Source organism: Pleurodeles waltl, chromosome 5, assembly GCF_031143425.1.
Source record: "Pleurodeles waltl isolate 20211129_DDA chromosome 5, aPleWal1.hap1.20221129, whole genome shotgun sequence".
NCBI lineage: Eukaryota > Metazoa > Chordata > Amphibia > Caudata > Salamandridae > Pleurodeles > Pleurodeles waltl.
In genome coordinates this window covers 173731199-173757926 of record NC_090444.1, presented here as the reverse complement: position 1 = coordinate 173757926, position 26728 = coordinate 173731199, and the positions used below count along the sequence as shown (strand labels likewise).

Genomic DNA, 26728 nt, shown 5'->3' with positions numbered 1-26728 from the left:
TTGTGTCATGTTAGCAGGGATTGAGCACAGGACATTTAATTTAATTTGAGTGAAATCTAGCAGGCGGTGGAATTAACTTTGAGGAGGACATTTGTCCACACCAAATAATCAATTTTCCTACATATATCAATTATGATAGGTAAGTGAGGCGTGGGTCTTTGTGCGACACCATGCTGCATGGCTGGTGAATTAAGGCATCCCTTATTCAGCGCAAAGGATACAGATTATATTTTAGGTAGGAGAGAAAGCAAGTGGAGACTAGAGGTACACACTACATTGCATAGCTTCTCATATAGGTATCTGGGTCACACATTCATTCAGTAATTAATAAATGTTATGTATGAAAGACAAGTGGAAACTACAAACACTTTACTGTTCATTACCTCAGTGCGCTCCAGCAGGTTTGAACCGTATAACCCAGAAGACGCTGCTGTTCGGGCAAGGTAGCGTACGATGGAATTCACATCACTGAAGCTGACATTGCTAAGAGGAATCAAACACACATATTGCTTATATTTCAACATCGGTCTCTATGTTTTATTTCTGAATAACTAGCTGGACATGCCTAACTAGTGTGCACAACACGAGAGTTAGCAAGGCTGCCGAGATCAATTAGCATGTTGCCCTTAGCTCTACATCCTCTACAGACCAACCTTAGTCTCAAGATTTACTAACTGATCTCAGCTCAACTCACAAATTCACATCACTGAAGCTGACATTGCTAAGAGGAATCAAACACACATATTGCTTATATTTCAACATCGGTCTCTATGTTTTATTTCTGAATAACTAGCTGGACATGCCTAACTAGTGTGCACAACACGAGAGTTAGCAAGGCTGCCGAGATCAATTAGCATGTTGCCCTTAGCTCTACATCCTCTACAGACCAACCTTAGTCTCAAGATTTACTAACTGATCTCAGCTCAACTCACATTGCCATTTTTTAAAATACCTCTTTCTTGCAGTTTTAAGACTATCATCTTTGCATCAGTAATTTCTGTTCCTCACAATGATGCAATGTGCAATCGTCAGCCAAGCATTTCAAACAATATTAACTAATTAACAAAATAACATTTCTGAAACCACCCTCATAGTTTCATGTGCAAGTATTTGGGCCCCTAGTTTACAGTTATTTTACTTTCCTGGTGTGTCTTGCTTGTCGGATACACTTAGCAATCGCCTGGTCACTATCTGTAACACACATTGCCATTTTCAATGACTAGTCTTTCAAAATTTCTTTTTCATGGCTTCCTACATCTCTTCTATTTTACCCGCAGCACCAATCATGCACATTTTGTTTGCTGCCTCGCGGCCAAGGTGTTCAGTGGAAGCAATGTGTCGTGCCCTGGGCTCTCAACTAGCTCCATGCCAATCTGATCGTTCTGAGCAAATGCCATCCAGACAAGATCTTAGTGTTTTTCTACCCCATAAATTTGGATGACTGAGCATATGAGCATAAGATAGTCCGAATCAAGGTGGATTTCTGAAGGGCCACTCGACCACAGACCATTGTTTTGCTCTTTGGGCCATTCTACAAAAGACCCTGGAAGTGAACAAAAGGCTATGCTGCTGTTTTGTTGACTTCCATGTAGCCTTTGAAATAGTAGGCCAAGGGACTTCTCTGGGGGGAAACTTGTCCCCTGGAAGCTCCCGACTGCCCTCCTTAGTACAGTACAAGCTCTACATATGGATAACTGGGCACAGGTTGAGCTTGACAGATCTGGAAGGTTAACACAAAACAAATCACAATACAGAACGGCCTCCGGCAAGGGTGTGTCTCAGTCCCTTTACTCGTTACCTTTTTTCTTGCAGACCTGCCGGCAGTCATAAGTCTCACTAATTAATTTTCCCTCAAAGTTGGGAAACAGCATCTCCCTTGTCCGCTACATGCAGGCAACTTGGTTCTTCTGGATTATATCCATATTGGTCCACAGAGAAAACCGGACTCCCTTGCAGCGTATAGCAGGCAGAACTAATTGAAAATTAATTTGGAGAAAACCAAAGTGCTGATCTTTGGGAAAAAGTGATTAACTTCGTGAATGCCTGAAACGTAGAAGTAGTGAATTCTATAAATACCTAGCTGTCCTTTAACATAAGCTTAAAATGGGACACTCAATTGGAGTGTGCCAAGCAAACAGCCATGCTGCTAGCTGGTCGTCTGGTCAGATTTAACTGCAAGTACTGGGGTGTGCCTCACACTCCTCTATTGAATGCTCATAAAGGGAAAATTCCCTCGCTGGGGCTGTATGGAGCAGAGGTACTTGCCTGCCCCTCATGATTGGAACCCATTGGAGAGGCCTCCAGGAACCATGGTTCGGGGTGTAAAGAAAGAAGTGAATCTGTTTTCCTGGGATCTGTGGTCGAACCTCTGTGTTCTGGGATTTTTAACATGCTATCGAGGGACAGTGAAACACTAAAAGATATAAAAATTCAGTTGAGATTAAATTCTTGATAGAGGAAGAAATCGGGGAAGGGAAGTCAGAAACAGGTTAAGGGATATCGAAAAAACACTCTCTGGGGGACATTAGAATTTTGGTCTCCCTCCAGCAAACTAGCTTTGAGAGAATCTGTGGGAAAGGCTATGGGTTGTTTGGACCTGGCCTATCTAAGGGGAGAAGTCTTCGATCAGTTTCTCATTAGATACCCTTGGCCAGAACGCCGTCTTCCCTTATTTGGCCCAGATTCCCGACTCCAGATTACGACATGAAATTTTCAAAGTAACAGTGGGGTATAACCCAATCGTTTCATCCCGTAAACGGTGCAATGCGATTAGGAATGGTAATGGATTTTGTATATGTCCCCTGAACGTAAAGTGTTACTCGTCTCTCGTACTTATTTTTATATTTCTGCTCGTATGAAGTTTTTAAGACCCCTGTTTTTAAAATATCATCCATATCAAATACTGAAAGAGATGGAACTGTTGTCCAAAATGCATTTTTTATGTGGTTGTGGGAATTGCACGTCTTATACTGTGGGTCAAAAATGGTTTTAAGGATGGGTGTGTTTAGGGTGTGCTGTTTCGAGGGGAGGGAGGAGGAATGGGAGGCAGTTTTTTTGTTTGTTTTTTTTAAAGGCAATTATAGAAGGTACAGTTGTTTTATGGATAACTGTCCTAACAAACCTTGTACTTACCCATACAACAGCTGTAGCTGATGTTGAGGCAAATTCCTACCAGATAAAAAAAGATAACCGTCCAACCCATGGTCCCTGCACCTCTCAATTTTTCTCCCTACAAGCTTAAAATCCTCCCGCATCCATAAACTCACCTTTTAAGATAAACAAAATGGCAGCCTTCCACCTCACTCTCCTCCTGCTCCCGCATACCCTTCCATTCTTACTGACATCATCTGTCTCTCATTAAGGTGGGAGGTATGTTTTAAGGAAATAAACAAGCCTTACACAATCTAATTGTTCAGGCTGGAACTTAATGCAAAATACCTGCCTTTAAGTAAGTAAAATGTCTTCATAAGAACAAGGTCATCAAATACCTCTATGATTAAATTATCAAACTGAGTCCAGATGAAGGTTTGATAGCTATACTAACAGAAAACAATAGTAATCACTGATAAACAAGTACAAGCATCAATAAATGAATTGTTCCTTTCACTGGCTTCTGCTTCACAGTGCTTTGCACCAACACATCTGCAAGTACTTCATTTAAACCACTCTTTGTGCAGCACCATCATAAACTGCAGACCTACAGAACTGGACTTTATTTTCAGATGTGGTTGTAAGATACTTGCAGGAAGAAGCAAGCCTCTGCACAGATGTCTGCTTCACACTACTAAGAACTACATTAGGCATTTAGAAGTTCAGAGTACAAGTCACGACTGACACAAAGACCAGAATCTACTTCCACGCAGACTCAGCACCCAGTGCTCCAAAACAGACCAAAAATAAGTACACATTATGTTCACCCAATATGCCGATTTTACTACTTCTGCTTCATACAAGATGACATGCAGCCATATCTCATCTAATATTTCACATTGATTTACCTAGTGGCACTCAAGCAGGCATGCAGCCTAGGGAGATCACAAAACCATTGAAGGGGTTACCCCGAGTTCTTCAGAACCTGGGCTCATTGCAGTACACAAAAATACATGTAGCTCTGTGGCTCAAAGCTTCTTATTTTGATACTTGAGGCAAGACTAGCAACATAATCCCAGATGTCATCAGCCTTATAGAAGACCACCCAATTTTACCACAGTCAGTTGTTGGTCACTATGGATCTAACCTCACTGTACACAAATATCCTCAACAGAAGGTATTAGAGGTGATGAAGTCCACAGTGGAAACCAGACAGAAACCCATATAGGTGCCTATGGAGTTCATATTATCACTACTTGACATAGCTACTACATTTTTTTTGTTTCTAAGAATAAATCCTATTTCAAATCCAAGGGAATGACATTGGAGGCCGATTTTGCACACAATTTAGCAAACTTGCTTTAAAGGCAAACATGATCAAGTGCATATCAAATCCCTTCTTCAAGAATATTATTCTAAAGAGAAGATATGTAGACAATATCCTGATGATTTGGGAAGGGGCTGTTACCACACTGGAAGCATTCTTGAGCTGGTTAAATGGCAGATTAGATGACAATCCGTTCACTATGATTCACAGTAATTGAAATCCAATTCCGATGGATTACCATTAAAGTAATGGGACAATAAGCAGTACAAGACAAAGTACAGAACACTCAATTTATCAAAACGCACTGCTCAGGTAATGTGAGCCATCATCCAAGAAGTATGAGGGCTAATCTGCCTTATGGACAATTCATGGGGACCAGGACAAACTGTGCCCATATGATGAATTACTCCAAGGAATCCAACATTCTAACTGGAAAACTGCAAGCCCTGGGGTATCGTAGGGGATTGCTGAAGTATGCCAGGGAACGGGCATTTAATTGTCCCAGGGACAGCCTACTGAAACTCAATGAGCGGAGAAATGAAAACAATAGACTAGTATGTGTCACCACTTTCTGTTCACACAGCAATACCATAAAGAAAGTCAAAAGTTGGTACTGGGAGTTGATACACGACAAAGTGGGAATGGAGGACAGGTCCATATTTGCCTTCAAGCAAGGCAAAAACATTATGGTCCATGTTGTCAGATCAGTATTGCCAGCACCTGACCAGGTGGACTTATGCACACATCTGAATCTACCACTGGTGGTTGGTCATTACAAATGTGGTAGAGGTAAACCTTGCAATCTGTCACAATACTAAAGAATAAGTGCATAACAAGAAAATCCATAAAATAATTCACAAAGTGCAACAGCATGGATATAATTTATATAGTGAGGTGTCCCTGTACGTTGGTATATGTGGGCCAAAATAGACAGAAGGATAAAACCAAGATCCTCCAGCACTGCAGCCGTATTAGCTGTTTAACACCAAGTGCCCTGTTAGTAGAACATTTGCAAACTTTGAAACACATCATAGAGGACATCAGATGGTTGGTCTTCAAAAAAGTTACAGAAAACCCCCGGAGAGAAGATATGAACTCTGTCCCAGACTAAAGGGAAGGCAAATTTATTCACCTTTTAGATACAGTAAACAATGGACTCCATGCTTTTGAGGAAATCAGCATATTCCAATAGTCCTATTCAATAGTGTGTGATGTACACTTCATTGGAATTGTATAATCAAATATAAACTGGACAACTGTGTGTATTTGATGGTGGACTGTGTCTAATTACACTTGTATATGGAGCTCAATGCATTACGAATCACCATAGACCATCATTTGTTGCAATAAGGATTATTTGAATTTAGAACTGTTGCAGAGGGTTGGTATGTCACAAGGTTGCACCACAAGAATGAATCCCCCCTTTTCTTAGGAACTATGAGGGTTTAGAAAAAATATCCAAGAACTGTAATCTGAGAGTGCCATTGCACCTTTATAACATTTGGCTTTATGTTGTGTTTTGTGTATTGCTGTTTTTAGGAATATCAGATTTGCAAGTTTTGTATGCTTGTTTTTTTGTGTAAATGTGCAAAACCTGATGGGGTTATCGAGACGTTTTCTTTTTCCAACACATTATAGTTATTAGAAACACAAAGGGGAGTGCCACTTTGTAGCTAGTAAATACTGGCACGCCCTTAAACAGTAGCCATTGCAGGTGAAAAAGATAAGGTATCTTCCCCACACCGTGTGCATGCCAACGTGCGAATCTGGTCTTAACGCGATCTCTGGCGCACGACTTAGCAAGCCCCGGTCAAGGTGCAAGCGAACCGGCATGTAAGTAGACAGTGCACAGATTCTCGTGAGAGCCATTACTTTCTAGCATTCCTCATGACTGCACTCTCTAATTTTAGAATTCATGGATGCAAGAAGTCACGTTCAAACTCTCTACGCACAATCAACCTGGTTAGTTGATGCCTTCATACACCACCACTACTCACAAAATACGTCATTATCCTGCAAGTACACTATTCAAGAGTTTTAGAACCCACATTTTAGTCAGTCACTGGCTACCTTTTTTCAGAGCTTAAGTTATGAACCCACTAAGTCGTGTGTGAAAATAATCATACTCTGCGCACCTCAGATTTAAGAATATTGGTGAGTTATTTCATACCCAAACTGACCCACACATGATCAGCTGTTATTTTGAATTTTCTAGTAAGTAAAAAAAGCACTAAGCTTTTTGTATCTAGAGGGCAGGACCACTGGCAATTTGCGATTGTGCGGACAGAGCATTTTTTCACATAATTATAGATATGCTGCTGCATTTTTCAAATTATCCATCATCTGCTGCATGATCTGCAGATTTTAACAAAACAAAAATTGTTTCTAGCACATACGGTACAAGAGTTACAAAAAAAGTATTGACGTGTTGCCGCGCAGTGAAAGGCTTATTGCAAAGCTTGACTAGTCCCCTTTCTGTTGATGAGTTATATATTTGGGTGTTAAACTGCCATTATTGAGAAGCAGCCAATGCCCATACAGCGTTAAGTGTAAAACAGCAAAATAATGAAGTAATACTATTACAAAAGGGGCCGGAATTATGTCACATTCATTTGCCTTTTCCTGCCACATAATTTACTCAACCCTGCTTTAGACAAGTTGCAAGTTACCAAAAACATGAGATGATTCACCACTTTCTGTGATTAGTACTTTAATTGCGGCTACACTCCACCTTGTTGTCTCGCACTGAAACAATTAGTGAAAAATTCTTCTGAAAATGCTGGAAGCTTTCCTAATGAATTAGGCAAAGGCATCACATTGAGCACCACATTGATGAACAACAGTTTCCTACATCTAAACATTGACAAAACTGATATTTTGACATTTGGTACTCTTTCTCCTATTGATTCTTCGATACTATGGCCTCCTAAACGGGGGCAAGTAACTACACTCTCAACAGTTGCTAGGAAACTTGGTGTTGTTGGATTCAACTTTATCTTTTAAACCCGAAGTCCATGCCAAGGCTACTACCTATTTCAAGCTGTTGAAATCATTGAAAATGAATTTAAAATATCTCCCTTTAGTCACCTGGAAGGGGATTATACACGCCCTGATTACATGTAGATTAGACTTTGGCAATGTTCTCTATCTGGGAGCCTCTCAAGACCTGCTCATGTGGCTTCAGCTGCCAGACTTGTACTAAATATTACAGAGAGACTCCATCAGGTTGAAATCACTTCACTGGCTGCCAATCATGCCGAAAATTAAGTTTAAAACTCTTCTGATCACGCACAGCGCTTTTTTTTCCCCAGAACGGCCCGATGACCGTCCAGAACAGGTTAAAAAAAGATTTTCTCTTTAATGCCCTATACTCGGGAATTCATAATTTACTTTATGTTCCTAAAGTGCGGCGAGACAAATCTGGTGGAAGATCTTTCTCTTCTTGCCCCCACCATCTGGAATACCTTACCATTGTACCTTCGCAGTATTCCCAATGGAAGGCTGTTAACTATCTCAACTGAAGACCTTCCTGTTCCACTAACCTTAGAATCTCTCTTACTTCCCTGTTTCATTTCAGCACCAGGAAGCTTATCATGAAGCAGCAGTTGCGCTTTTTGAATTCATTTACATTCATTCACCTCTTGCTTTCTTTCTTCCATCAAATAAAACATACAATCATACAGTGCGGTATACGACAGCAACATAGATGGATTGGGCTCCGCGTGTGGTTCACTTGTGAATGGACACATATGGTCAATACCAAGACACTTAAGTATTTCTAATCACAAATTCACAAACAGTTCTGAAAAACAACTCTTGAACACAGCCACACCTTAAGCCAGTGCTCATTCTTCAGTAGGGCAACAGACATATTATACAATAACTTGCATTCACAACAAAAAGAAAAGGAATGATGAGAACAATAAAATAAAATAAAAGTAAACTAAAAGAAGCAAAGAAAAATAAGTATATTAATAATCCAGAAGTATTTTAAGAAAGAAAAACAGCTTTAAATAGATGAGTTTTAAGCACTTTTAAAATAGTAAAAAGGTATATGTAAAGACAAATTGAGAGAGGAATATGTAATCCAATATCGTCAAAATCACGAGAAAACAAAGAAGAAATGTGATTAAAAAAATAAACACTATTTTATTCCAGTGCCGAATTTAATTACTGAAGTGCTTGGTGAGGGACTACGCCTGAACAAAATTCTATGGAATGCACCTACAGGCGAAAAAAATAAATAACAGGTGAGCTTTCTCTCCAGCTTTCCAAGATTCTTCTCATGGCTTCAACAGACATGAATATCTTTCAAGGTACGTCCGACCACGCAACATTTTTGCCTTCAGCTCTTCAAGGTCAGCGTCTCTCCTAGATGCATACACCCAGAACTCCAAAGAAGATCAAACTGAGCCAATAGAAGCTTTGATTCGGAGGACACTTACTCTGGCACTCGAAGAATATTCTCTTTGCCTTCTTCAACTGAAAGCTTGACATTGTCTTTGATGTGCTCTGCTGTCAGCAAGGCTCCTACAAGGAAAAAAAGTGGATATATAAATTGGATGGAAATTAATCAAAGTCGATGGCAAAGAGTCTGCATGCTTCATACATGGCAACATGAATTGACATGAACATATTGTTTGCGGTGACCTGGGATCACACTTTGGCACACTGTGCAACTCAAAACAAACAGAACTTTGCAAAAGCATAAAAAACAAAGAACTAAAACCCAGACTGACCTGTGGATTCTCCACACAAAATTGATGGTAACAAAAAAATGGTTCCAAAGTTTAAGTTGTGATGTCCAGATAATGGGGCCAACAAGGATCAGGTGCTCTGTGACATGTGGCACTGTACACAGTTTAAAAGCCAATGAAAGCTCCAACTGGGCTTTTAAGTGTATGTTCCAGTAGTTTTGTTTTTGTTTTTTTGGGGGGTGAGGGGGAGACGGATGGATGAATGAATGAGGGATGAGTTAGGCTTGGTGTGCCCAAAGACATCTTAGTGCTAGGTCAAAATGAAGGACAGTGAGTGCAGGTGAAGGAGAATTTGAAGCTAGCGGAAAATGCAAGTCTTTAACGACTTGCAAAAGACAAAAAAAAACACCTTAGGAATCTGCCACAGACAAAGTGACTCAGTTTCACAATTTTGGAGTTAGCACAGAAATGGCTTTATCCCAGAGACAAGCCTTTCTGACTTAAGCAGTGTTCACCAGGTTAAGACAGGCAGATCTAAAAATGGAGTCTTGTTGATAATGGCAGATCCTGGAAAACAAGCAAGCAACCGGCATCCTGTGCAATATCCACCAACCATTAAACACTTGGTCATGTGTCTAAAGGCCAGCCAGTCTAGCGTCATTGCAGCTGCTGGGAATGAGCTAAGCAATAATCTGCTAACATCAGATTACAGGGGTCCACTTCTCACATGCAGGTAGTGACTGTATGCATTTTCAATACACAATGCACCTACTGGTCCTGAGACAGAGGCTGGATTCAATCGTCCAAGCAAGAGCTAACAGGACACAGTTAAAAGGTGAAACCCCTAGAATCTATTGAGCTTCTGTAAGGGACAACAAAGGGATCCCAAAACAGTCTCACCAACAGTCAGTCCTTGGATGGACTCCATCCTCAACCCTAGCGTGAGATTGAGGATGATGTCACAAGAATCTTCCAGAGTTTGGGTCATGGGTACTGGGCTGAATGGGTCATGTAGATCCACAGTAGGGTCTTCCACTTCAGTCCTCCTCCACAAAGGCTTTTGTTTGGTTGGGCTTTGATATTGCTTGGACGGCTCCCCAGCATAGCTCCAATAATTTTAGTGGAGCACAGCAACAGGACTTTCCCAAATCCTAATCCAAGCTGGACGCTGGCAAGACGTCTTCCCTCAGCAATACGCAGCAAAATTATGATGTTTTGGAATTAACACAAGATTAACTGAACTAACTAGAAAGCAGGAACATTTCCCTATATATATTTTTTCATTTAAAGCAATTTTCTCTTGCACATTTTCCAGCAGAGGAAAGGAACAAGTCAATCACCACTAGTATCAATGTATCTCTTAAAATGCATTTTAAAGGAGACATATATGACAGGTTGGGAATCATTAAAACACTTCCCTGAACTACACCATCCAGGGAGATTTTTTTATTGCAGCAGGTTATGAGCATTAGGATATGAAGGTGTTATGTTCATGATTGTATGTTATTTATAGCAGGGCGCCTTTATGGAAGGTTCCCTGCAATGAATTCTGGCGTGCTCAGCGGCATTCCAGAGGAGACAGTTGACGGCTGGATTTCCCTCTGGAGGGCTGCTGAGGATGTCGGTGTTGATACGGAAAATAAAACAGTGAAATACAAGAATAATTCTCGTTCTGCTGGTCTTCTTCCTGCACCGGATTCAACATAATTTGGCGACGAGCGGTGAACGTATCAACACCATCGGAACCTACGCGTACTTGCTATAGGTACTTTCAGATGTCCTCGTAGTCCTTTTCTCTACTTATGTTTCATTTCGAAGCGAAGGGCAAGTTATTTAATCCAGAAAACATAGCTGCCTTCCCGCATTTCACGTGACGCATCTGCCTTTTCAAGTCCGCTGCCAGAATTTGTGGATAGTTCCTAGCGTTGCACGTTCTAGTACTGAACTACATTTTACTCGTCAATTTCAAGCGTTTTTTTCCAATTCAAGTCTGCTACCAGAGTTATTCTAGTTCCTTGCGCTGCACAGTACTGAGTACATTTTAATTGACAATTTCAAGCGCTTTCCGCATATGAAGTCTGCTGCCAGAGTTATCTTGCTGTAAATTATTGACAGTTTCTAACGCTGCACGCTATACAGCTGAACTACATTTTACTGGATAACTTCAAGCGTTGTGTACTGATGTCTTGCTTGTGATTTTGGCAGTGCGTTTGTCTTACAATTTGGAGTTCATACCGGCATTTTTTCACCGTCGGTCCATGCGCGTGCCACGGTTTCCATAGTTGCTGTTCATTGTTTACTATCTCACTCTGTTTCTACCGTGAGCGGATTTTCCAGGGTGAGACGGAGACTCTTGTGAACATCTGCTCGGCAATTATCACAGTTGGAAGCTGAGCAATTTTTACAATTGTTCTACTTTTGGCTCATTTTTAATAAACTCAGCTGCGAGTGGAATATACTGTGAGTCGCACACTTAAAGCGTCTAGGCGAATCATCGAATTGTTATACAGCTGGAGTATTTCTGCGCATCTTCAGTGATTCGCACACTTTATTAACAGTTGTTTGATGAAACATTTTAAAGACGCACGCAATGGACTGGAGTATTTGGTTTTTCTCTCTGTGTGTTTTCCGTGACTTGCACATTTCAGTTTAAACACTTGGTTGTGAGTCAATTTCATGGTGACTCACACACCTTAAAGGAAGCGAATTGAAGTATCATTCAGGTGCTCATTTGTTCGCACTCTCTAGTCAATCCAGCTTTGCACCACTTGGTTTTGTAAACTGTTGGCTATTTTCACCATGCAAACGGCAAATTTACCAGTGGCATTTTTACCTGAACCTGGTAATCCTACATTAAAATGGCACCACTGGTACAAATCTTTTGAAAGCTATTTGGTGGCTATTGATGGGCTAAAATTTTCTCCTATTCGGAAGAAAGCGATTTTATACAATTGCCTGGGAACTGAAGGACAAAGGATTTTTGACCACTAACCTCAAGCAATACCTTCGTCCACTGATTGATGGGATGTTTTCACAGAGGCGGTCAATAGACTAGAAAATCATTTCAAAGATGATCTTAGCATTATTGTTGAGAGACACAAATTTTTCACCAGGAAGCAATTTCAACATGAGTCGATTGACAGCTTTATAGCTGAGCTCAGGGTATTGGCTGCTACTTGTGAATTTGTTGGTCCCCTAGATCAATATTTTAGAGATCAATTAGTAGTGAATTGTTTTGATACGAGAATTCAAGAGAAAATTTTATGTTGTAGGAACCAGACACTGAATGAAACATTAGAAATAGCCAGAGGTATTGAGCGTTCCTTAATAGCTTCAAAAGAACTGAGCAAAACAAAAATGAACTTAGTAGAAAATTTGAACATGGTTTTACCTAAATCTAAAACACTTACGTCATCTGAGTTAAAGAAAAATAATGTCAAAGGTGTACTTTGTTTTAGGTGTGGCTCTAAGTCACATTTAGCTAATGCAACTAATTGTCCCGCTATAGGAAAGGTGTGTATGAAATGCAAGAAAACTGGCCATTTTGCACGAGTTTGTAAACAATCGCAAAAGGTCATGATGGTTGAACAACAACATTCCCTATGGCAGACAGAGAATAGTGATCTTGACCTTGTTAAAAGATGCGTCTTGATGGTGGGTGCAACGTCCGACTGTAATGCAAGTTGTAAGCCTCTGAAAGATCCTGTATGTGAAATCAAGATAGGTAATACATTATTAGATGTTACAGTGGATTCTGGTTCACCCATAACCATCGTATCTGATGTGAACTACCATTCGAATTGGAATGAGTTTACCTTAATGCCGCCTGACATAAAAACGGTTGCATTTGATGGTCAAGAAATAGATATGATGGGGTATTTTCAGGAGAAGATTTGTTATCAACATAAAACTATCAATACTAAAGTTTACGTAGCTAAAAGGGTACAACATCTTGGGGTGGAGAGATCAAGGGCTGTTCGGCATGGTTCTTAGACCAGGTACGGATCAACCAATTACTTTGGTTGAAAAAAATTGACGTAAAGTTAGATTCTCTTCAAGAGGTACTTGATAGGCATACTGCTATCTTCAGAAACAGACTTGGCTTGGTTAAGGGGTACGAACATAAAATTATACTTAAACCGGAGGCAGTGCCTGTAGTACACAAAGTTCGGAACGTACCATTGAGTATTAAAAGCAAGTTGAAGGAGCATTTGTGTGAACTATGTGCTGAAGGGGTTATTGAACCAACTGACTCATCTCAATGGGTGTCTCCGATTGTAGTGGCAGTTAAGAAAACAGGTGATTTAAGATTATGCGTGGACTTGAGGTCTTTGAACAAGAACATTTTGGTAGACTGTTTCCCGTTGCCTAAGATTCAAGATCTGTTAGCACAATTGGGGGGGATGAAAGTGTTTTCCTCGATCGATCTTAAGTCGGCTTATCATCAAGTTGAATTGAGTAGAGAATCTCGTAGCCTTACCACATTTGTCACACCATTTGGTGCTTATCGTTTTTTGTGTATGCCATTTGGGTTGGCTTCTGCGGCTTCCGTATTCCAGAAGCTTATGTATCAACTGCTCGGTAATGAGTGCAGCGTATTAGCCTATCAAGATGACATTTTGATTGGTTCGGAGTCAGTCCAAGAACATCTACACAAACTTGATAAGGTTATCGGAATACTGGAACTTCATGGAATTACAGTTAGAAAAGAGAAATGCAAATTCATGGTTGATTCTGTAGACTATTTAGGACATAGAATTTCAGCTCAAGGGATTTTACCCAAGAAGGATTTGTTAAGTGCAATCGAAAATTCACCTTCCCCTAGGGATAAAGATCAATTAAAGCCATTCTTGGGTCTATGTGAGTATTACTCACGGTTTGTGCAGAATTTTGCTTATCTTACTGAACCATTGAGAAAAATATTGAGAAAAGGGGAAAAATTTCAGTGGCAAGATGAACAGGTGCAAGCATTTTCTACGCTCAAAGAGCTCATAGTGAAGGTTCCTGCCCTTCAACCTTTCAGCGAAGATGCACCGTCCATCATTACTGTGGATGCGAGTGGAGTTGGCTTAGGTGCTGTTTTGAGTCAAATGGTGAATGGTATGGAGCACACTATTGCATTTGCGTCTAGGCGTCTTTCTGAGGCTGAGGTAAATTACAGCACAATAGAGAGGGATGCATTGGCTTGCGTGTGGGGTGCTAACCATTTTTCAACATATGTGTGGGGTAGTTCTGTAGAGCCCTTTATGGTGTTTACTGGGAGCTATCTTCTATCCAAGTGCCTTTACTGTGGTCACGGACCATAAACCATTGGTTTATTTGTGGAATGACAAAGTTTTTAATAAAACCAATCCAAGGTTGACCAGGTTGTTAGCTAAGTTATATGAATTCAACATGAAAATGAAGCATATTTCCGGTGGGAGTAATGGCAGGGCTGATTTTCTTTCTAGGTGTCCGGTTTGCATTCCTAGTGATACAAAACAAATTGAAGATGAAGAGGTTGTAGTGGGCATGATTGATGGTGTGGTTGTTTCGGGAGGAATCATTTCTAGACAGGATTGGAAGGAGGCAGTGGACAAGGACAACTCTCTTTTGCTTCTTAAAAAGTATATTTGTGAAGGTTGGCCTGGAGGAAATGGTGTTCCTGAAGTTATGAGAACATTTGGTAAAGTCAAAGAGGAGTTGAATGTGGAGGACAACCTTGTTATGAGAGGGGAGCGTTTGATACCTCCTAGTAGCTTAAGGTACAAATTAATTAAACTGGCTCACGAAGGACATGTGGGGATAACTGGCACAAGAAAACGGTTGCGATTGTATTATTGGTGGCCGGGTATGGACTCGGAGGTGGAGATGGCAGTCAAGAATTGTTATGAGTGCAAAGGGGCGGACAAAAGTTTGCATACGAGGGAGGTGCCATTGTGTCCTGTACCTTTTCCTGATAAACCTTGGCAAAAACTAGGAATAGATTTTATTGGTCCAATAGGGGGGAGTGAATGGAGGCAAGAGGTATGTGTTGGTTGCAGTTGATTATCATTCCAAATGGATTTCGTACAAATTTTTAAGAGAACCTAATACTATCAGTGTAATTGGATTTTTGGAAGAGATTTTTTGTTGGGAAGGAATTCCTAAATATTTGGTCACAGACAACGGCGTACAATTTGTTTCGCATCAGATGAGGGAATTTTTGAAAGGTCTTAGTATTAAGCATCTTACTACTGCTTTATATAGTCCGCAAGGTAACGGTCTTGTGGAGAGGGTAAATAGAATACTTAAGGAAACTATTCAATTAGCTATTCGTGTGGGGAAGAGTGTGCAGGATTTGGTTACAGAAATAATTTGGTGCTATCACAATACTCCTCATTCGTCTACAGGGGTAGCTCCTTTTGTTTTGTTAAAAGGTAGATGCTCTTGCAATGAATTATCTCCTGAGCGGGTGGTGGAGGAGACCATGATGGGAAGGGTCATTCCTGATATTAAACAGGTGAAAGAGAGTGGAGAAACTGCAAGATAGAAGTAAATTGAGATATGATCATCTAAGAAGAGTGTGGGATATGCAGTTTGGTGTGGGTGACAAAGTCAGAGTGAAGAGGCCTCATGGTAAAAGAAGTGGTGAGTCGAGGTTTTTATCCTGTTACTAAGGTCATCAGAGTATCAGAGCATTCTGTCATGGTGGAAAATGGTAAGTGGTGGAATAAGAGGAATGTGGTGAAGGTTCGTCATGAGCAAGAGGTGGTTCAGGAGGTTCAATCTCCAAGTATTCTTGTCGGAGGTGAATTTACTGGTGGGGGTATTGTTGGTAATGGTCAGGAAGTGTGTTCTGGCGAAACTATGCAGAGAAACACGGTGGTACATGAAGGTGGAAACTACAGTATGGGAGCTGTGAGTAATCAGGAGGAGGGCTCTGGTGAAAACATACAGGGAAGCAATGTGCAACATGGATACAACAGTGGAAATTCAAGCATTAGATGTGAAAGCGTTCCCGGTGGAAATCTGGAGACAAACGTTAATAGGCCCAAAAGGAATGTTGTTAGACCTAAACATTTAAATCAATATGTATTGTATTAATGCAGATGCATTTTGTTTAAAATTGGGATATTTGTAGATCAATGTCTGTTGTTGTATTTGTTAAGGGGGAAGATGTGTTATGTTCATGATTGTATGTTATTTGTAGCAGGGCGCCTTTATGGAAGGTTCCCTGCGGTGAATTCTGGCGTGCTCAGCGGCATTCCAGAGGAGACAGTTGACGGCTGGATTTCCCTCTGGAGGGCTGCTGAGGACGTCGGTGTTGATACGAAAAATAAAACACTGAAATACAAGAATAATTCTCGTTCTGCTGGTCTTCTTCCTGCACCGGATTCAACAGAAGGGCCTGTTAGAGATTAGATCACAGACATCAGAATGCTATGTAAAAGGACCCGTATGAGCACATTGTACAGTTACATTACACATAGCTACAATTTCTGGCACAGGTCGATAAAGTTATTGCATAGAAGTCCACATTTAATTTGTTAATTTTCTAAAATGTGATTAGAACATAGGTATCAAAGATTCAAAGTAGAACCTTTTTTTTTTTTTTTTTAAAGGTTAGGATATTAGCCACTGGAACATCTCTCCATAGCAATGGTTCCCAATCTGTGTGTCGCAGCACCCCAAGTGTGCTGTCAAAACTAGCCCAGGGTGTTGTGAACAGAAGCGCACCAAGCACATAGTTTGGGAACGACGGCGCACCTAAATGTTCCTAACGCAGTAAAACAGTAAATGACATCTGCTGATCAACAACCCGGTTACTGTCTGGCTACAAAACACCTCGTCAGCAGTACAGTCCTCTAAAACTTTAGGAAGATGGTGACATCTAGCGGTAGAGAGTTCATCTGCACTGGGATTGTACGTTTGTTAGGGTCAAGACTGCGAGTGCATGCGCTACTGCATGTGTCTTGTTTGCGAGACTCTGTTGTGTACAATAAAGTGCTTGGCTTTTCACTTTCCACTCATGTATTCTTATGTTTTTTGCTTACGGGCGCTCTTCTCAAAAGAGGACACTTAACTTTTTCAGAATATTGCAACGAGACAGTGTTTCTTTATTATGTGTAATCTCTGAAATGATGCTTTAACACAATTGTACAGTGCACCCCAATCCAGTCCGCTCCACACCAATCGACCCCACCCCAAATCAAGTCCACTCTAGCCCAGCCCACCCTACTTTAGTTGTCTCAATTTACCTCAATCAAATTTGCCCCACTGCAATCAGCTGCACTCCAATTCAAAACAATGCGCCCCACTCCAATTCAAGCTGTCCCACTCCAGTCCGTCCCAATCCCAAACAACCTGCCCCACCCCAACCAACCTGCCCCACCCCAACCCCAAACAACCTGCCCCACCCCAATTCACCCCACTCCAGCACAATCCACCCCACTACAACCCAGTCCACCCAACACCAATCCAATCCACCCCAATCCGATCCACCTCACCCTTACTTCACTCCGATACAGTCCAATTGTCCCACTCCAGCCCACCCGAGACTACTCCCATCCAACCCACCACCTCAATCCACTCCAACACACACTAAGACACTATGCCACTGAACTTTACTCCCCACTACGACAAACTAATCCTCCTACTCCACTCTATGACAAACAAATCCACTCTATAACACTCCACTCTGACACTCCATGCCTCTATCTTTCAGCCACTCCGAACAGGAGACACACAGGTGTACAATTTGGCAAAACACATTGCCAAAGCCCATAAGCTCTTGTATAGGTGAGACCTACTGGCTCTGCCAATGCGTGTTATTCATGTACTTAGTCAGTTAAGGAAGACATCCAGTAGAGGCTAGAGAACTCTGAAATGCCTCATCTGAAATCATCCTGAAATGTGTATTGGATCTGCTGTAGTTCCACCTCAAATATTGTGATCTGCGCAATTCATTTGCTATCATTTTCAAAATGGTTCTCTGTTATTGACATATCTATCCTGATGCTGTGCAGCTGCCTATGCCAGGAAAGAGGCTTTCTCTTGCTGCGACTGAATCCTGCGTCACAGCGTGATGTGTGAACTATTTAAAAACGTGTCTGTCCAGTTGCTTTCTCTTTGCCAAGGTGACCACAAACTTGCTATATTTTTCACTGTTCCAGTTCACTTCAGTCACATTTCCCATATTTCTTATTAGTTGATTTGGGTGTTACTAGGCATTCACAAGGGTTAGGTCACACGGCAGCTGGGCATTTCCTGAAACTCGTTTGCTGTGAAGTGAAAATGACATGTCTGTTTCATTTCTCACTTCCTAAGCCACCATGGCTGCTGAGAACCCCCTGCAAAGTCTGAAAGCTGACACCAAATGCCCCCTTCTGTCTGGAGTTTTACAAAAACTCGGTGATCAGAATGTTGGCACAATGTCTGCCTTTACTGAATCCTTGGGTGCTCGCAGGAGCCTCTCCTAGTCCTCCAGTGCCTTCGGTGGGGCGTGACCTCTGCCCGGGGGGGAAGCTCAGGGCGAACCGGCAGCTGCAGAGCCTGGAGGAGTCAGAGAAGAAGCCTGTGAGAGGAGCACGAGAAGAAGCTGAAACTCTTCTGTGCGGAGGACAATAAGTTCATCTGTGTCATCTTCAGAGAGACCACACATCACACACACTGCGCCCTTCCTAAAGTAGGTGGTCTTTAAGTACAAGAAAATAGCCCAGAGACCATAGATCACACATTGAGTTCCCCAAAAAGAAGGCAGCCATGCAGTACAAGGTTAAGGAGCCAAAGATCACATATTGGGCTCCCTATAGCAGGTAGCCATGGGACACAAGGTAAGGACCCCAGAGACCACAGTTCACACTGTGCACCCCCATAAAGAAGCAGTCATTGAGTACAAGGTAAGGGGCCCAGAAACCCTAGATCACACAGTGAGCTCGCCATAAAGGCGCAGCTGTGGAGTACAAGGTATGGCAACACACAGAACAAGAGTCCAGATACTACAGATCACTCCCCCCCCCACCCACCAACACGATCGAGGGTGACAGAAAGTGCACTGGCCCCAGAAGGTCATGTGGATCTGCTGTTATTCAATGTGAAGCGTAATCTTATAGAATTGCATCTCTGATTCTTATACATTCAGCGGCATCATCCCAATTATTTTCAAGGGAGAAAAATTGAAGTATTCCTGAGCCTGGGCTTACAGTTCCCTACTTGCCAAAAAACGTAACATAATGGAGAGCCATGGCCAATAGGTCAAGGGACCCCTGGGATGAAAATGTGGTTGGGAAACACTGCCTTAAATGATGTCATATCCTGTTATGTCACATGCTGTGATTTTATGTCATGTCGCATGTGATTTCAAAAGAGTGCAGCACTTCACTTAAGCATTTTTGTGTATGTACGTTTAACTACTAGGTGCAAATGGTAAATTATCACTGAGTAGTGGCAATTATTCAAAATGTATACAATGCATATGTCTTAAATTTAAAAGTTAGGATGACCCTGTAGATCACTGGGTATTGACAACTGTTCGAAATGTATGTAAACGTCTTAGATTTATGAAATATGATGGCCCTTTAGACCTTGGCTAATGCCTGGAGGGTGGTGTTCTCTTACAATTAGTAAAAGAGTAGTTCCATATTTCCTAGGCTACAGTTTTCTGCTTTTTACAAACAAATTTGCTTTTTCCCCTAAGGAAAGAGTATGGGTGCGGGACGAAAATGGGGAGCCGAGTTGAAGTTCAGCACAGTAGGTTCCAACAAGCTACATATCATGACCGCTTCTTGACATCACATAATGACAATTATAAATGAGATATTAAAGTTCACCTCAGCAGATCTATCATTTCTCTTTCCAATCTGTACCTGCTTGGAACCATTAACTTCAAACTTTAAACAAATATCAGTAATTCAGTGAAGTAGCTAGCTAAGACTACCATGATCACAAAAAGCACCATAAAGGGCTCTACAGAACTGACCAAAACTGCCCACTTAATGAAAATCAAGAGCTGCATGCCTCTCTTTCACTTCTTTACCTATCTATAATACAATTTACAGACCACAGTGGTCATCACGCACGATATACACACACGTCCCACATCGGATCATAACAAACAACTCACTTCCAACCACAGACCCTAAACAGTGTAGACTGTAACCCAAGCAGGCAAGCGCTTCAGCGACTCACATAGGGATAGTAAACGATATATAAATCTTGCAATACAATTTAATAAAGGGAATATTCAGGGCATGAGAATATGGGGTGGCTCACTAAGCAAAATCACAGAACTGCATAACTGTACAGAAAAAAAATAAGAGCGGCACCGCAAAGCAGGGAAAAGGGATGGGATAGTACAGACGTGTGGACTGCGAGAGATGCAGGAATGCCAAATGCGATATCTGCAGGGCCTTATTGCAAAAACGTGCTATGAGAATCTTGGGACAACGGGCTAAATCTAATGCGAGCAGGATGGCGTCTTTCCATGAATGAAAAATAGGGAATTTGAATGTGACTGGGGTGTGAGGGCTTTTGATCACCGGAGGTTGCTACTGGGGACTCATTCCATGTGTACGGGAAAATTAATGGTATGCGACAATAATGCATAGGCTGGAACACATTCATGTCAGTTTCCATATACAAGCTTTTTTTTTTTTTTTGCAGTCTGTGATGCGCCCTCTTAATATTCTAGGGGATAAGTATCAAGCTTCTTTTTTTTTTAGTTTGCACCACAGTATTTCCTATAGTTTTTGTTTAAAAAAAAGTTCCTGATCGTTTAATGTTGCCCACGAGTTGCATCATGCTCAAATGGTGAGAGGTGGTCCCTGCACTATGAAAGAAGCGTTGAAGCAGACTGCCAAAGCAGGGAGCTATCTTCTATCCAAGTGCCTTCTAGCTGAAAAAAAATGCAAATATGCGCAATTGGTTAATCAGCTTATTTGAACACTGCCCGAGAGTTAGAACAAGTGTTAACGAATCGACTTGGGGGAGGAACCTATGTGTGGCTAGGCACATGCACATATTTATTACTGACGAGGAGAGGGCGGGCACGGTGTATTTATAGAACAGGATGGACGCCCGTCTGTCGACACGTGGTAGCGTGTAATGAAACAAGAGCACAAACGTACTTGGAATACATCCTGTATATAGGGGGGGAGGGGGGGAAGACCATGACAGTGGGTCTCGGGCTGACCAGCACCAGCTGAGTGTCCACCTGGCAGTCAGCGAGCATCAGGCAGTGACAGGATGCTCAGGAGCCGGCGCATGATGCAATGCCAGCTCAAGACTGCAGGCAGGGCACAGATGCCTCGCTGCTGCCTCCCCGCTGCCCCCGGAGGCCTCTTACCCAGCGGCGGCTGCTGCGGGTTGATGGTCAGTGTGAGCGCCATTCTTTGCTCCGGTATAAGCGCTTGGCCGCTGCTCTCTCTTCTCGTGGCTCCTACGCCGGCTTCTGCCACGGGTTTCCTCCAGCGCTGCGTGCAGCCGTCTCACTTCCGGGTGCCGCTTTGAATAGACTCCCTCTCCGGTCCAAACGTCACTTCCGCTCGGAAAACGAAAGCACGAGACCTAAGGTTCGACACATAGGAGAGTCAATCAGAATATTTAATCTTATTAATATCCCCCTCGCTAGCCCCTGCACCTCCTCCTACGGATCGTGGCTTCCACATGAGGCATTACTTTTTATGTCCAAGTAATGGCCACATCAGTGTGAACGTTATTATTAATTACAGACTAGTACACTTATAATTTGGTTTGTTGTAAATCCATATATTTTTGCACTTTTCTCTCCCGCCACATCGTACTGTACTCTAGCGACAACAGCAATAAGCATAGCTACCAAGTTTTCTGTGTGTTTATGTGTGACGTTTTTAAGTGTTCAGTGTCTTCATCTCTGCATTTGAATGTTTACGTGTGACACTTTGAGGGACACTTTAATTTAATGTAGGTGTAGTTTGGGTACAAATGCATTTTTATTAGTAAAGTCAACCCCTGTGATTCTTAAATCCTGAGTTTGTGCTTTTCCACAGCAAACGATCTTAAAATATACTCCCTACTAGTATCTGTAACATGTGACTCCTACATCTTGTAATCCTCATTGTTTTATGTACCATTTCCTATCTTGATTTACACCCATTCTGTGTGATGTGTCTGATATTTAAAGTGCTCTGACGCCCTGTACTGGTGACCAGCGCTATAAAACAAATGAAATGTTTTTGAGAGGGACTAGGGAGACATGAGGAGCACTGTTGGACAGTAGTTGTGAGGGAAGCCGGCAGTGTAGAAGATGGTCATGGGGTGCCAAAAAAGATTATTGTACCAGGCGCAGTTTGCTGCTCCTGAGAAAATGAGTTATGTCTGTCACCTGTGCTGTTTGAGATTGATAGTTTTGTCCATTTGGGAAGGTATTTTAATTGGTCTTGACTGTATGTATGTATGCATGGACTGTAATACAAGATTGCTTATTTTATAATAAAGTGACACTCCGTGGCAGTATTTTTTTTTATTTAACTGCAAGTGTGCTTGCATATGTACAAGAAAGCCTTAATAAATTACTGACTCTGAAAGATTTGTTTATTGTTTAATATCATAGATACACAATTGTCTTACAGTACAATCAGCTTACTAGGTTAGTGCCCTTCCATTTCAGGTGCTTTGCAGCAGTTTCAAGCTCTGTTTACATTTTCTTGTTGCTCATATGTGCGTAACTTCTAATATTTATCTGTTTCCATGGACTTCATTGCTTGATTTTGCTCACGAGAAAGCGTCACTCATAGTCGTTGAAATGTCACTCATAACTACACTGAAATTATGAAAATGTGACGCATACGTAATCTGAAACCTTGGCAGCAATAAGCACAGAAGAGGGTGAGGGTCCCAGCTGCTTCTGTCAGCTCTCCGTAGCCATAGGCACTGGTCTTTGACTGCAGATTGACAGGTCCATGCTCCTAGCTGTGTAGCATTCCTGCCTATGTGGATGCCTCAGTACTGAGGAGTGCTGCCTTATTGCTGCTGGAAGACATACAAGTCTGAGGTACAACTCATCAGGTATATAGAGAAGAGATACTGCAATCTAGTTAGGGACAAGAGAAAGCAATCAATCAAGGACAAACTGCTTCAGTTCTAGGTTTTCATTTAACAATAAACCAACTGTATTCTAGAAACTGCAGTCCTGGCTTGCTTCATTTGAACTAACAGAAAAGCCAGCACTAGAGCTTTGCACCCTTACTTACATGGCGTAATCTGATTATTTTAGGAATCAGAAAAGTTCTGTTACCTACTAGACACCTTAAGGCCCACCATGACCCACCAGAGGCAGCAGTGTGTGGCAGAGTGGAAGAAATCGGAATATCATCACATGTTATTTATGGAGAAAAGCAGCTGTCACACCTAGCCAAAGGAGTGTCGAGTGCAGGCAGAGTCCCTCCCTTCAAATATGTAGCTGCAGTAGTGTTTGAACGGCATGTCTCTTATTAGGGCCAATATTAATTGAGTCTCTTGGTGCTGTGTAGGAATACTGTATTTACATGTGAGTCACCTCATTTGAATTCTCAGCTAAGCATTAGGGAATTTCCTTTTAATAACAATCTTCAAATAACTCTCCTTTGAATTTGCTCTTACAACTCATTTTGGATTATACCGAATGTTGGACCTGGCCCTTTTTGCAGAGTCATCCCCAAACTTTTTGCCCCCTAACTTTTTCTGACCTGTTTTTGTTGGCTTTAGAACTCTGGGCACGTTAACACTGCTGGCCAGTGCTAAAATGCAAGTGCTCTGTGTCTAAATGGTATTGGTGATTGGTTTATCCATGATTGGCATATTTGATTTCCTATTAAGCCCCTAGTGCAGTGCACAGTATGTGCCCAGTACCTGTAAATCAAATGCTACTAGTAGGCCTGCTTCACCAATTGTGCCACCCTCCCTATGAGTAGCCCTGTAATAACCTATACGTTTTAGACAAAGAGCATACACACTTTAGCACTGGTTAGCAGTGGTAAAGTGACAAGAATCCTAAAGCCAACCGAAACAGGTCTAAAAAAAAAAACAATCGGAAGAAGGCAAAAAGTTTGGGGATAACCCTGTAAAAAGGGCCAGGTCCAACAAAAACTCCTTCGAGCCTAAAACCAGGGTAGACCAATTAATGCCTTGATGGACTTCCCTTCTTGGGGCAATAAGAACATGGACCCTGGCCTGCAACAGCAGAGGCGCATTTCAGTTCACACCTTTCTTAACCTAGTTGGATTCCTCTATCCATAATCTCTGGCCCCAATAAGCTAACCCACCCTTCTCCTCACCTGCGGACCCCATCTGTGCAGCATCTAACCTTACTTTGCTCATAGATGTATCCCTGTCGACAGATAGTACAACAAGGCCAACGTAGTGGTGTGGCCCATTCCACCCTCAGGGTATGACTCCTGTCCCCAACCCTGGGGCAACTCTGTCCACAAGGATAGCAACCCACAGGGGTCAGTGATGAGAGCCAGGCTTCCGCTCTTTCAGGGCTCTCTAACCTCTGTGGTTTCTCAGATTGGGGGTCGGTAGCCCCAGGTAACTGGCACCCTTTCTCCATTCTCCCTCCCACCAGTTCAGGGGTGGTATAAATGTCAGGGCGCTTGTGCCAGCCATCCTACACAATTCTCCCACCAGTTCTGAAGTGCTGTCCTGCAACTGGTCCCCGAACTCAGGGTCTGTATCCTTAGACTGAGCATGTGCGTGGCAAGCCAGAATTTCCATGGGAGTACAACCACCTCCCCCAGGGAAACGCCTTTCTCATGTGCTGTGTGAGAGTCTGCCTGGCACAGGTCTCCCGACCCCTGTACATCTGACAGAGAATCAAGCCCTCCCAAGCCCAAAGTGGTGTCACCCAGGTCATTCCTGGGGTGCTCTGGCCTCAGAGCGGGCAACCCCTGACTCCTCGGTGCTCCCACTGGGGACTGTCTCCCCCAATCATTCCTCCATCTGGACTTAGCTCCCTCCTCTCCGGAGTGGTGCTGCGAGACACCAGAACTGGTAGAATGCTTGTGACAGCCTTCCCCTCCCCTACCCTCTCCCCACATCCCCCTGATCCCAAGTTCTCCTGACACTATGGGACTCCCATCAGCGGATGGTCTCCTGGTACAGACCAGGACCCCCTGCCTCTGCCCCTCTGAGAGCAATCCTAGCACTGGGGCTGAAGATAAGGCACCATGGGCCTCTGCCCACTCCCACCCCTTCTCCTATTCCTGGAAAGGATTTGGGGCCCTTGTTCCCCTCTACTACACTGTGCCCTTTCTGGATCACTGAAACCCTCTCCTTCACTCTGATGGGGAAATCCCGAGCCATCCTTTTTGGGAACACTCCCCAATGCCATCCCAGACACTCTGGCACTCACCCAGAGGTTTGCCTCCAGTGCAAGTTCCCTGGGGTCAGATAACTCACACTCCACCAGGTGTTGGCATAGCTCTGGATAACTGTGATGAACATATTCTCTCCAGCAATAAAACTATATGGTCCCCTTACCTTAACCATACTACCCTTCACCCAACCATCCAGTGCCTTGAAAAAGTACTGAACATCATCCCCTATTTTGTGAGACAGTATCTGACTGCCCTTCAAACTCAACCTACCCTCTTCTAGGGTTCTTCCATACTGCCTAACCAGGGCTTCCTCTGTGGGGGCACACCTCTCTCTGTCATTCCCTTCTAGAGCCAGTAGAGTGTCCCTCCCACCGCCAGGAATATGACTCCCCGTGCCAGTTCCCACTAGGGCTGTGTCAGCCTCAGCTCCTCCCACCTCTGCATCTGGCTGAGACAGCGGCAGGTCCCTCTCAGCCCGTCTGTCCTTGAACTCTTAAGGGGACAGGATGTGGGATGAGAAACTGCTCCCAACAGTAGATCCAACAGGGTCGGGGAGGACCTCCAGCATTGGCGGTCACTACCCCTCAACATTCTGGTTCGAACTGCACTATATAAAATGATGGTGCATCCTCGGCTCCTTTATATGCTTCAGAACTTTCCGCACCGTATTCCCAGGAGGTGGTCCAATGAGATGGAAGCAGTTGCGTGGCGGTTCCTCTGGCATGGCTCGCACCCCCGACTAGCACTCCGTACATGTCAGGGTGATGTCTATGAAGGGGGATTGGGGATGTCTAACTTCTACCTTTACTACTTAGCAATGCATTTATTGGTCATCCATGACCGGTTGGGAGGGGGCTGGTCCGATCCTGTGTATCAGTTAGAACTCTTGATAATGGGCTTTTCTAGTCTGCTGGGGATGCTGTACGGTGACCCCCTGCCGCGTAGCATTCTGGAATAGACTTGTGTGGTGCTCAGGGGCCGCGCAGCGGACGACTGGGTGGTGGCGCCATCTCACCCAACAGACACCGCTGTGGCAAGGACTGTGGTTGGGAGAAGTCTCAGTGCTCCAGGGGTTCCACAAATGTGACCTCATAGGTATCTCCCAGCTGGGTGATGTTTGGTTTAGCTCCCACATGAGGTCCTTTCAGGAGCTTCAGGAGCAATTTGAGCTGAATAAGTCACAGTTTCACAAATATCTGAAACTCAGGCACGCATTGCAGGCGCACAATCGGGCGGGGACGGAACTCCCCAAGTTCAGCCCTGTAGAGGCCAAGATTATGATGGGAGCTCTGGGTAAAGGGGGGTGTCACGCATCTACAGCT

The 26728-nt window shown here is 42.9% G+C and overlaps 1 protein-coding gene across 3 annotated transcripts in view; it reads right to left on the bottom strand.

Moving 5' to 3' along the window:
• The window catches only part of EPRS1 (glutamyl-prolyl-tRNA synthetase 1), a 488457-nt gene extending 466865 nt beyond the window's left edge, over positions 1-21592 (bottom strand). For all 3 annotated transcript variants that reach the window (XM_069233874.1, XM_069233875.1, XM_069233876.1), the window contains exons 1-3: positions 21419-21592; positions 8863-8947; positions 384-483 (exon numbers count right to left, since the gene is read on the bottom strand). In XM_069233874.1, coding sequence (XP_069089975.1) covers positions 384-483; positions 8863-8947; positions 21419-21461 — 228 coding nt within the window. In that variant the 5' untranslated portion in view covers positions 21462-21592. The remainder of the gene's footprint in view (positions 1-383; positions 484-8862; positions 8948-21418) is intronic.
• Positions 21593-26728: the final 5136 nt, after the last annotated feature.